Source organism: Canis lupus, chromosome 18 (assembly GCF_011100685.1).
Source record: "Canis lupus familiaris isolate Mischka breed German Shepherd chromosome 18, alternate assembly UU_Cfam_GSD_1.0, whole genome shotgun sequence".
Lineage (NCBI taxonomy): Eukaryota > Metazoa > Chordata > Mammalia > Carnivora > Canidae > Canis > Canis lupus.
This window is the reverse complement of record NC_049239.1, coordinates 48,101,713-48,114,330: the sequence shown is the minus strand read 5'-3', so window position 1 is coordinate 48,114,330 and position 12,618 is coordinate 48,101,713. Positions and strand designations below refer to the sequence as shown.

The following is a 12,618-nucleotide window of genomic DNA, read 5'->3' as shown; positions in this document are numbered from 1 at the left end:
CATCTGGCTGGAAAGTCTCTATCCTTAAGAGGCCTGCATGCTAGGAGCACAAGGGAGGGACATGCACATAATCCCGGAATCACCATGTCCATCACTCCAACAGGAAGGGTGGCACCGTGCACAGTGTTAGGAGTTCCAAAGAGCAGGTCACAGCCCAGCCTGGTGCACTCCTGGGTGCTGAGGTGGGGGCATTTGTGTGTAAATTGAAGAAGATGGCCCCAGGAAGGAAAGCCTATTGGAAACTGCGACGTCCCCAAAAACACATGGTCCTAAGACATGAGAACCAAGTTTCAAAGAGCAAGGATTTCCGGCACTGAAGACACAGCTCTCAACCTCTCCATGCCACTGAGTGAACCATGTCATCAGCAAACCCACTTGTGACCCTGGGGCCACCATCTCATTCAACTGCCGGCTGCCTGTGGCCCCTAACGTTTGTCACTAGGTGATGGAAAATCACTTAGCAGTGCCCCGAGCTGCCTTCTGTGTGCTGCGAGCATCTTGAATCATTCACCTATTTCATTTAATGCACAAGAGTGGGATTTGCTGGCTAAATACTACTTTGCGATGTAGAGACCTGGGGCTCCCCAGAGAGAGGGAGTTTGCGAGGCCCACACCAGGCTGACTTTGTGCAGAGCGAGCTTCCTGGATGGAAATGCGTGGAATGGATTTTGTACCATCTCTGGATTCTAAGCATATTCTAGGTCTGCCAACTTCTGACCTTTAAAAATGGGGGGGGGGGGGGGATGTGCTCTACAAAAAGTGCTGATCATGAAAACAAATAGGTAATAACTGGAAATTTATTTAAAACTTTAAAAACTGGGATGCCTGGGTGGCTCAGTGGTTGAGTGCTTGCCTTTGGCTCAGGGCATGATCCGGGGTCCTGGGTTTGAGTCCTGCTTCGGGATCCCTACTCAGGGGGGAGCCTGCTTCTCCCTCTGCCTGTGTCTCTGCCTCTCTCTCTATGTCTCTCATGAATAAATAAAATAAAATCTTAAAAAAATTTTTTTTAACTTCCTACTCGTTCAAGATGCGGTTGGAAAACGGAAAGTCAAGTCACAAGACTCGGGAAAGTAGCTGTAACCTGTAGCCGACAAAGGGCTGACAGCAGAGTGCACTGGGAACCCCCAAAACCAGGAGCAGCAAGAAAAGCAGCCCAACTAAAGATGGATAAAGATGTGCCCAGATACTCTGAGAGCCACTGACCACATGGAAGCCATGCACGATGATCCTCCTCAGAAGCACGCAGGTGACGCCCACAGGTGACGTCCACAGGGCGACATCGGCCACACCCACAGGGTGGCTGCCCATTAAGAGACTGGTGACAGCAGACATCGGCCAGGACGGGGGCCGCTAGAGTCCCCACACACCAGCAGAGCTCCCGGGATGGCCGAACGGATGCTTCCTACAAAATGAGACGCACTCCTCCTGCCCTGTGACTTTGCAGGCACGCACCCAGCAACGTCCCCGGGATGAATGAAACCACATTTTGCCAAAAATGCACTGAACTGTGCTCACAATGGGTGCATTTTACCGCATGTAAGTCATACCTCTACAAAAGATCTGTAAACACGGCCCCATGGTGCTAAGTCACAATCTGAGGATGCCCGAGGCAAGCAGAGCCTGGGAGCCAGGCCAGAATGTCTCTCACCCTAAAATCCAGCTCCAGGTCTGCTCCCTGCATCCCCCCACTGCCCTCTAGCATGGGTCACATGGATGCCACCTCCTCTGACCCGCAGCCTAAGTCATAGCAGAGCTATTGTGTTCATAATTTACCATCTCTGGTGGAGGGAGGATAGCCCCCCAAAAGGTACCCACATCTTAATGCCCAGCACCTCACAGAGAAAACGGGAATAAGGTGGTAAATCAGCCCACCTTTACCCGGCTTATCCAGGCGGCCCAGCCTGACACACGCATCCTAACATGTGGGGAAGGGGCGGGAGGCACTCCAAGAAATGCAGCATAACAGACCCAGCCCCCACTCTGACATTGGCCACAAGGGCCACAAGCCTAGCATGTTGTAGCATCCAAAACCCGGAGAAAAGAGCTTCCAGAAAGGACCACAGCCCTGCAGACACTGGGACCCACGAGACCCACACCAGGGTCCTGATCTCAGGACCACAAGATAATGATTTTGTGAGGTTGAAGCCACCGATTTTGTGGCCATTTGTTACAGCACAAGTAACTCCAGCTCCCAAGATCCTTACGGGCAGCACGAAACTATGCTGTCTCGGGCTCAGGCCCCGCGAGCTGCCAGGGGCCAGGAGGTACTCGGGAAACGTGCGCAGGGTGATCACACAGTGTGCCATGTTCTGGGGCCTGGCACAGTCGCTTGGGGTCAGGGACTGGCCTGCCTGTTCCCACGTCCCCCAGGACGCACGGGGAGCCCCCAGATCTGGCTGGGAGTGTTGAACTTTGGGCTGAGAACCACCCTGGGTAGCAGACACCAACTTTATGAAAAGGACACCATCCTGCAGTGTTGCAGGAGCAAGGAGATCCTTCTAGGAATGTCTGACACAGCCGGCGGCTTCCCCAGGATAAACACACTCAAGCCGCTGCCCCTGGGAAGCCCCTCCAGAGGGGACCATCAGCCTGGATGAGATGCACTGTGCCCACCTGCCACCTGGAGGTCTTCCCTGGGTGAGTGGGGCAGCGCTGGCAGGTGGGTGGGGAGGGCCCGCAGCGGGAGACGGGAGGAGGGGGGCCAAGTGCTCCTGCCTTTTGCTACCTCTCTCCAGGAAGCCAGGACTTTCTGGAGGATGCAGGGAGCAGGAAGGCCCAGGTGACCCGTGCATGAAGTCACCCTGGGCTGCCGCAGCCAGGCATGACAATGCCTGCAACGCCTGGTACCCATGTGCCTGAGTCTTTCTAAGGAAAGAGTGTGTGTGTCAGGAAGCCAGGGGCACTGAAGCCATATAGCAGGGGAGGGAGGCAGGGATGGCGGGATTTCTCTCCCCATCAGGAGGACGGAGGATGAGGATGCGGGTGGGCCAGGCAGGCACTGCGGGCAGGACACTGCCAGCAGGTCCCGCTTGTACCAGGAGCTCAGGATATGCATCGCCACACCCAGGAAAGCACACTTCCACCTACCGGCTGCCCACTGACCCGCTCAGCCGCCTTCCCCAGAGGAGCACATTCCGACCTTCCCTTTCAAACCTAAGTTTACGACGTCTCTTACCTCAACGCCCCTACCATACAAGGAACGTCATGGTTTCCCTCTGGTGTTTGAAGCTGAGCTGAGATTGAACAGTGGGAAGCTTAGCACAAACTGACACCCCTCGGAAATCAAGTTCTCAGAAAGGGAACCAGCTGAGCATCCCTGATAGAGTCTGCAAAGTCAGCGGTGTGGGGGGGTGGGGGGTACCCAGCCGACTGGGAGACACTACCATGCTTTCCAGAGCACGTGTCTTCACGACACCTCATCTCCCGGCCGTGCTGACCCTGGCAGACCTGACCACGGGGCCATGGGGCCACCAGTCCGCACAGGCAGATGCAGCAAAGCCACGGGCTGCAAGTGAGCGTGGCCGCTCCTGACATGGGCACCTCCTGTCTGGGGTCCTGCCCAACGCCGGCAGAGAGCACACACCGACCCGGTTCCTCGTGGAGGACAGTTAGTGCTTCGCTTTTCCCCGGGCGTCCTATTTTCTCTCAGTGCCATTTTGTATAAATGATCTCCTCTTAACATTTTAATCAATTCACTTTTTTGGCAATCAACGTTAAAGCGGTTTTCAGCAAAGGCTATATTTGGAGTTCTGAGAGACGCCGAAATGATTTTCCTTCGCGAACACCAACCTCTTCTGAGCAGTGTTTATCGACACATCGAACTGTGTGGTTCGGAGGGAGGGCACGGGAAGGCCCTCTGATGACCTCATGTATGACATCGCGATGGGCGATTGATAACCAGGCTTCCAGATTTAATCGGCCCACAAGAGGCCTTTTCTGATGGCTAGAACGAACGATCTGAGTTTTCTGGAACGTGTACTGAGCAGCCCCTTAACTAAAAGCTTCCGCACCGTCTTGCAACCTATTTCTGGTTTGGATAAGACCCAGAGGAACTGAATCAACCTGTTTCGATGACAGAGAGAAAGAAGTCCCTGCTTTGAAGCGTGGACTCTCTGCAGCCAGGCACACCGGGCCCGGAGGACATGGAGACGCGAGGCCCGCCTCTCCGCCTTACCTGCCTGGCTGTCCTTGGGCCTGCACTGCACCTCCTCCACGCACTCGGCCGGGAACCACCCGATGTGGCCGCGGGCACTGCCTTCCCAGAAGCCTCCTTCACCGATGCTCAGCACTAGAGAGAAGAAGGGAAGCTGTTAGCGGGCGGGCTCATGGGGTCCGGGGTTGAGCGTGAGGAGAGCAGGCCCGGCACTGTCTACCAAGCCTGCACAGCTGGAGGCTCTGGGCCGTCTGCCGGCTGTCCACGCTTCCTTCAGCTGTGGACGAGCAGACCTGGTACAGGGTCCCTTGGAGAGGACAGTGCCCAGGACGTGGACACCAGAATCGCCAGGTCCCTTCTCTCCTTACAATGCAAGTGCTGGCGTCCTGGCATCTTTCTCTGACACCACAAGCCATGCGACTACTTTGCCCCTCTCTTGGTGTCTCGGCTGAGACAGGAGAGGGGAACCCTAAGTCCCCACCGTCAATTATGTCAAGTGTCTACAAGTAGGGGACAGGTCACCTCTATGGACATAAGGAACGATGAGGTCATGTCTGCCTCCTCCAAGCTGGGGAAGGGGTCTGCACTGTCCCTAGTGAGAGGCTATCTGCTGAGCCCACAGTCTGTCTGGCCCTGAGGCCAGGAGCCCTGGAGAGAGGCCAGCAGCTGGAGCCCTGTGCCTTTGGTGAGTCAACCTACCGGTGAAGGGCCTATAGATCACTCAGGTACTGGCAGGGGACAGGGGCTTGCCAAACCCCCGAGAGAGAAGGGTGGCAGCCTGTCTATGGGGCGGAAGGACACTGCAGAGTAGAAATGTGAAGACAGGCAGTTTCAAGCACGGCTGGCAGTATTTCCTCCAAAAACTGCTGTTGCCCCTTACACTCCAAGCAGCCCAGGTGGCAAGGATGCACCTCAGTTTCCCCAAAAGAATTGGGATCTGAGAGGGTCATCTCAGATGGAGCACTGCCTTGCAGCAAAAGGAGGCTGGGTACCTGCCCGTATGCTGGACAGGCCAAAGCCACACGTCTAGGTCACACCTCATCTATGGGACATGCAGGAAAGCTTCCGGTTCCCTCATGTGTCGGAGCTCGGTACTATTCACAGAGCTTCCATGTGTGAGGCAGAGGCATGTAGCTCCGTGTGGAGCTCTGCCCCTGCTCACGGCTTCTCTCCAGGCGGCCCACCAGGGAGTCAGAGAAGACACACTACAGTTTTGTGTGTAATGAGTACCAGGTGACACTTCTGAGCAAGTTCTTGTTATCCTAAGACCAGCAGAGGAGAGGAAAGGCTGAGAGGCCCTGCATGCTGGGGCAGTTTCACCTCTGTGAGGAGAGGGGGACACAGGAGGACATGCCCCGGATGCCGGGAAGAGGCCAGGGAGGGCCCGAGGACACCCTCTGTGCCTCGTGAGTGAGCGCTAGCTGGTGGTCCTCTTGGCACAGGTGGGAGGAGCAGGGGTGCACAGGAGGGGGTGCAGGGAGGACTCTGGGTCCCATTTGGGACATATTAGGCTGCCAGCAGGATAAGCCCCCTCTGCCCTTAAGGAGCTGCGAGCGAGTCCTGCAGCCATGTATGCCGGGGCCACTGGCTGCACATCTGGGCTTACATGCTTGGGTTTTTGTCTGCCCCCCTGCTCAGGGCACACCTGTGACCAGGTGAGAAAGGGTGTTCCTTGGGAGAGAAGGGGGAGCTAGGTTGGGCTTACTCATAAATTGCTGATTAAAGGCCCTGAGTAGTAGACATTCTGCACGGAGGATCTCGCCCTCTACAAGCCCACACACTTGCTGAGGCCACAACTGAGGCAAAGCGGTTGGAGAAGGTACCTGTCCAGCTGTCCACTAACTGGCCGCTATGCCAGGCCTCTCCCCTCCAGAGACACACGGCCCTGCCTTGTACGTGGGAACCCAGTAGCTGCTGGTGGCTGGATGAGCTGTGCAGTCACCAGGCTTGGGCTGGACGGTCACTGCAGAAGGCCCCACCCCCTGTGCCAAGCTCCGCCCCACCCCTATCTGGGTCACTGAGGAAGGACCCTACCCGAGTGCCCAGTGAGAGTTAGGGCCCACCCAGGGAGCTGGTGGTTATTGGCAGGACCCCAGGGCCTTCCTGCCTGCAGCCAGGACTCCACTCTCCTGGAAGAGGTGAGCTTGGGTTCCCCAGAAATCCTGCTAGATTTCCTGCCCCTACCAGCCAGGCACCCAGGCCTCCTGCTTCTGCTGTGCACCCTGTGAGGTCCAGGGGAGACAATTCCCTTAGCTCACAGCCGGCTGCTTGTCTCCAAGAGCCGCTGGCCAGGCAGCCAGGATGCCAGGGGCTGCACAGCACAGCCGGGAGGAAGGGGACACTGGCCAGTGTAATGGGCTGGACGGCAACTGCCAGTGGCCTGCATGGCCCACCCGGCAATCTTCAGGACAGAAGCCCTTTGCAGCCATCCTTTGAGGTGCAAGTCGGGGAGCTGGCCTCCATCATTTCTGCTCTCGGTGGGAGACAGGCCCAGCTCCCTGCAGTCCCGGCCCTCCTGCAGTGAGGGGTGGCTTTCAGGCTGGGGCGACACCTGGGGACAATAGTGGGAGGGGATCTGTCCCTCTCTGCATATGTCCACAGGCCCGATCCCTCCTTGGCCTGGGTCCACACTCCTGCCTTGAGCACTTGCTCCTGCCCCTGAGCTGTGGGGCCCCTCCCCTTCCCAGCCTCCCCTCATCCAGGCCGCAGACGTGGGGTCTCCTATGGTTCTGCCTTTCACTGGCCACCTCCGTGGCCCCCAAATCCCCTGGCCTGTAGCTCCCTGCTCTTCTTGCACTTGTTTCCCATCCACATCCAAGGAGACATGGGCTGGGAAGGAGAAGGCGGCCCAGGGCTTGGCTCGCAGTGTCCTTCTCTCCAAGAGTGGTCGATCTGTCTGCCTGTGTTGACTCCCATCAGAAACCTGCCCCTGCAGACTTGCTGGGGGGGGCCTGACAAGACCTCTGGGAGCCTTCTACCCCCACCCCCCACCCCAGAATACCCTCCTTGGGCCTCCAAGGAGCTCAGAAAGGGACTCTGTGCAGGTACAAATCACCAGTGCTGGCTGCCCTGGGCCTCTGGTTTCTGCTCTCCACCACAGGGACCTCAGTCCCAGCCACCTGGCCCTGTGGGCTCAGCTCATCACCCTACAGCTCAGGACCAGCCATGGCAGCCAGTCCATGGTCAGTCCCATGGGGCCCATGCTGGGCTTCTCTTCACTGGGCCAGGTGTGGCTGGAAGGAAGGGGGTGCATGTGGCATCTGTAGCCCAGATCACAGACCCTGATTGTGATACGGTCACATGGGAGGCAGGAATGCTGGTGCCTTGATGGAGACCCAGCCAGAGACCCCTACCTTTCAACTGTCTTGCAGTAGAGAGACCCATGCACTCACTCCCATGCAGGCAGATGCGCACACACGCGCACACACGCACTCACACCAGCACACCCCAGCAGTCTGGCTGCCTCTCTGAGTATGGACACTGAGATGACCCTTTCCACTTTCTGGTTTCTTCCTTGAGCAAGCCTGATCTGCGGACCCCCCAAAGCTCCTCTACCAGCAGCTCCCACAGTACACGTGGGCAGAAGTGGGGAGCATTAAGCATCGAATGACCCCACACTTGGAAGTTTTGAGTGCAGGCAGTGAGGGGCTGCGTGACTTGGCCCTCGCTCATCTGTCCCTTTCTCACGGCACCAGTGTAGGGGACACTGTTGGTACACCTACTTGGGATGCCTTTCCCAGGAGAGGCACATCCCTCAGTTGCTGTGGAAAAGGCTGCCAGTAGTGCCTCATTGCTCACACCTCTCTGCTGAACCTCCTTCCAGAATTGGGAGCCATCTAGCCGGGGAGGTTATGCCTCACCTCCCAGGGACCCAAGGACATGTGGCACCCTTGCTTCACACCTGGGTCTGTGCACCTGCTCATTTACCTGCCTCTGGTGCTGCTTTGGGAACACCCAATACTCCATGAGAGGGAGCTGGGGGGAATGAGTGATCTCCTCCTTCCAGAACAGAGCCCAGCAGGCTGGCCGACCACCAAGTGTCCAGGCTGGAACACGTTGGGGAGACAGTAAATCTGCATCTTGTCTCTCCAGCACATGTCAAGACCACAAATGTGGGCACAGCTGAATAAAGCTGGCAGCAAGCGGAATACAGAGAGAGTAGTTGGGACAAAGCGGGGAGAGGTGGGACCAGTGTGGGCTCGGGGTCCAGACCAACTAGATCTGTAGCCCCAAGCCCCCCGTAATCAGCTGTGGGAGACTGGGAGTTCTTCACCACGGGTATTGCATCTGTAAGACAGGTGCTCGGGCCGAATTATGGCCCAAATTCCTGTGTTGGAGCCCTGACCCTGAGCACCTCCGAATAGGGTTCTACTTGGAGATCAGGTCTTTGAAGAGGTGATTAAGGTAACATGAGGTCACCAAGGAGGTCCTGATCCAGTGTGACTGGGGTCCCTACAGGAAGAGAGCATCAGGACACAGACACACATGGAGAGACGACCCTGTGAGGACCCAGGGAGAGCACGGCTGTCCACACACATGCAGAGAGGCTCCAGGAGGACACGCCTGCCCACACCTGGACCTCGGGCGTTGGCCTCCAGGACTGGTAGACGGTGAATCCTGTCATTCAAGCTGCCCAGACTAAGAGACTTTGTGACACCTGAGCAAACTGATGCCTTTGGCCCACAGTTTCTACGAAGGTCACACGTAAAACCATATATGACACACCCAGGAGTCTGCACAGTAAACAGTAGGTGCTCACTGATGGAGTTTCCACTCCTCTGTTACTGTCACTGACATATGGAGCTCCCATATATGAAGTGACTGGCCAGTGTCACTAGGCAGGCTCCTCAGGCACCTGCCAGGCCAGCCTGAAGCCCCTCGTGGGCCTGGAGGTACAGGGGACAGTGGGCCTCCAGGGAATCAAAGTCCAGGGCTGTGGGCCGAGACTTAGCCCATTTCAGAGTTGGGCCATGCGGGGAGCCCCAGGTGGTATGTTGGGGGCCACAGGGTGGGCCTCTGACTTCACATAAGCCACTGGCCTCCCTGGGCTTGGGCTGACTGCGCGTCACCACCCAGCGGTACTCATTTGAGAGCTCCTGTATGCAGCAGGTCTGGGGGGGCCTGCTCTTCCCAGCTTTCTCAGAATAGTGGCTGTTCCTAGAGGTGGGTCTCTTGGGGGGCTTGGGGGAAGGTGGCCTGGCCCCTCAGCTCTGCCAGGAGCCAGGTGTCCCCGGGGCACCTCCAGCACGCCCTCCACAGCCATGGCACAGGGGATGCGCCAGGAAGATGCATGGCCGCGGCGGCAGCACAAGCACAGACCGCAGCCTGGGGGCCCCAGGCTCTCAGCAACACATTTCTGTCGCCGGCTGCCTGGGGCCCTGTGTGAGGGCCAGGGCGAAGCCGCCAGCCAACCCGTCTGCAGAGGCAGCATCCTTGTCGCGGGGACACCTGGAAACCGCTCACATGCAGGGGAGAAAGCCTACCCTGTGATGCATTCTGGGGCTAAAATTAAAGTTGCAGGTCATGCGAATGTCTACATTTGTAACTTGAATGTTTATGATTTGAAAGTTGACAAGAATATCGCAGCAAAATAGGGACAGCACGGGGGCTTCTGCTTATAGGTGTGATGGGCACGGCCCCGCTGGACACCAGGGAAGACAGCTGTGAACCCCGAGTGCAGTGGGAAACGGGCCGGAATGTGCGGAGGGGCGGACAGGCCTGGTGGGATGCCTGCTGGCCTGCAAGAGGGGAGGTGGGGCGGAGAACTCCTGTCCATGGCCTGGAACCAGCACTTGGTCCACAAAGCAGGGCTGCCGGTGGAGGGAGGGGCCCGCAGGGAAGACCATCAGTCTGAGCGGTTTGAGGGACAAAGTCGGGAACACATGTACCCTGGAGGGTGTCCCCACAGGGGGAAGGAGGCCGAGAGGGGCCAGCAGACAGCCTCACCACGTCCCTCATGGACCGTGTGCCTCTAGAGCAGACACGGAGCAGCTCAGCTGGGCTCCAGATCTCAGCTGGCCCGGAACTGTCACCCAGGCAACCCACCAAAATGGAAGAAAACTAACCGAGACCAGGATGGCCACAAAATAACCTGCCCAATGTCCAGGATGCAATAGAGGATCACCAGACACATGAAGACCCAGGAGGATGGAGCCCGTTCTCACAAGAGGGGAGAAAAACGAACAAGCCCAGCCCAAGGTGGCCCTGACAGTGGGCTAGCAGACGGGGGCCTCGGTGTGCTGACCCCACATGCCAGAGACCTAGCCCGGCACAGGCTCTCAGGGAGCAAGAAACCACAACAGACAAGTGGGAAGTCTAACCAAAAAGAGAAATGATTAAAAAGAAAAAAAAAAAAAAACATGGAAACTCTTAAGAGTTTAAACACGTGACTTCTCGGATCCCTGGGTGGCTCAGCGGTTTAGCGCCTGCCTTCAGCTCAGGGAGTGATCCTGGAGTCCCGGGATCGAGTCCCATATCGGGCTCCCTGCGTGGAGCCTGCTTCTTCCTCTGCCTGTGTCTCTGCCTCTCTGTGTCTCTCATGAATAAATAAATAAAATCTTTTTAAAAATAAATAAGCAAACACATGACTTCTGAAATTAAAACATTTGCAAAATGGACTTAATAAGTGAAGGAAACATTGTGCAGGAAAGAGTATTGGAAATAGATCAATAGAGGTGATCTAAGGTGAAGACAAACACCAGAAAGAACAGGAACAGAGCCTCTGGGACTGGCGCATGCTACCAGATGGCCAAGTATGCGTGCGGCTGGATGACCAAGAGCAGCCGCAAGAGAACAGGGCTCCACTTGTCATCAGAAACTTGCAAAGCCCAGCAGGGTAGCACGGGGCACAGGGAAGGGCTCTGGGTTACACACCAGCCCAGGCCCGGTGGTGACAAGGTGGGGCAGGCAGCATGTGGCCCTGGCCTGCCGACCTCCAAGGGGCATACCGTTCATCGCCTGCCATGCATCTTCTGGAAGCCTGTCCTCCAGGGACAGGGCCCTTGCATGGCCGGTCACGCGTGCTGTGCGCCTTTCTTGCCCTAGCTGGTGGGTTCAGATGCCCCCATGCCACCTGCAGCCCACGCCTGGGGCTCTCCTGTGTCCTCACAGGGCCTCAACACCACAGGGCCAGGCTACACCACTGCACACCTCCTGTACATGCCCTACCTACACCCATCTTCCCTAACGGCCTCGCATCCCTGAACTCCCTGCTCAGAAACCACCACTGGTTCCCCAGGACCCTGGGAACAAAGTCTAGCTCCGTGGCCTGGTGTGCACGGAGCCCTTCAAAGCTTTTCAAGCACATTTCCCAGGATTCTGCTTTGGGAACCCTTCCATCCGACCCAGTGGACCTCCGTCCCAGGAGCGCTGCAGGCTCCAGGCTGTGCTGGACAGTCCACCCAGACACCCCTCCCGACTCCCAACAAGACAGGCCCAGATCCGACCTGTGTCAGGTGCCCTCCCCGTATCACTTCTTCCAGGGGCCCTCCATGCCTTCCTGGGGATAAAGGAGCTCCGCCTCTCTCCCCTGCACTTTCCGCGACGGACTCTCATTCCAGATGGGTGTGCTCCTTCCCTAGCAGACACGGCGATGGCTGCCGAGCCCAGTCTGCTCCCAGTTCTGCCCGCCTGGGCTCCGGGTGTCCCGCAGGGGCCCTGGGAAGCAGTGCCTCAGACGCCAACACCCCAACAGGGCTGGTCAACTGGGGCCCTGGCCCCAGAAGCAGAGTGGACACTGACCTTTGACCCTGTCACCACGGTGAAGGGGGATCTCGCCGTCGACCTGAGGGTGGTATGGCTTGACGACGACGAAGAGCCTCCCTGGCACCGCGCTGTACAACTTCCGCTTGGGCTCCGGGTACTCGAAGGCCGACAGCGCATCCCTGCTGGCGCCAGGCGGGAAAGCCGGCCTGAAAGGGAGGGGCAGACAGAGGGAGAGGGTCACAGCCTGAGACGGGGCACGTCACACCCCGGCCCGCAGCCCACCCCACCCCACCACACTGGGCTGCGAGCAGACCCCGTGGGAGCCCCTGATTCCAGACGGGGTAAGACATGAAGATGCGCCGGGACAGCGTCCAGGGATACGAGACTCAGGGAGCTCCAGCACCTCACTTCTGGGAGCCCTCCCGGGAGAACAGATAGAGCAGAGGCTCCAACACGTTCGCACACCCTGTCCACAGCAGCACTGCTCCCAACAGCCGAGACGGACACGACCCAAGGATCCAGGCCAAGGACAAATGGATAAACACAGGGTGGTCCATCCCCACAGTGGACTACGATCCAGCCTTAAAGAGAAGGACATTCTGACACCTGCCATAACATGGATGAATCCTGAGGACATCAACTCAGTGAAAGAAGCCAGTCAGCCAAGGGAGGTGTTCCTGGTGTGATTCCACTGATGGCAGAGACCTGGAGTCACATTCCTAAGTAGGACGGTGTACGGTGGTCACAGGGCCGGGGGAGGG

At 57.7% G+C, this 12,618-nt stretch overlaps 1 protein-coding gene across 3 annotated transcripts in view; it reads right to left on the bottom strand.

Annotated features, from left to right (window-relative positions):
- SHANK2 (SH3 and multiple ankyrin repeat domains 2) overlaps window positions 1–12,618 on the bottom strand; it is a 509,904-nt gene that overhangs the window by 254,232 nt on the left and 243,054 nt on the right. For all 3 annotated transcript variants that reach the window (XM_038563628.1, XM_038563629.1, XM_038563630.1), the window contains 2 exons: window positions 11,894–12,063; window positions 4,175–4,288 (listed from right to left, as the gene is read on the bottom strand). In XM_038563628.1, the coding sequence (XP_038419556.1) occupies window positions 4,175–4,288; window positions 11,894–12,063 (284 nt within the window). The remainder of the gene's footprint in view (window positions 1–4,174; window positions 4,289–11,893; window positions 12,064–12,618) is intronic.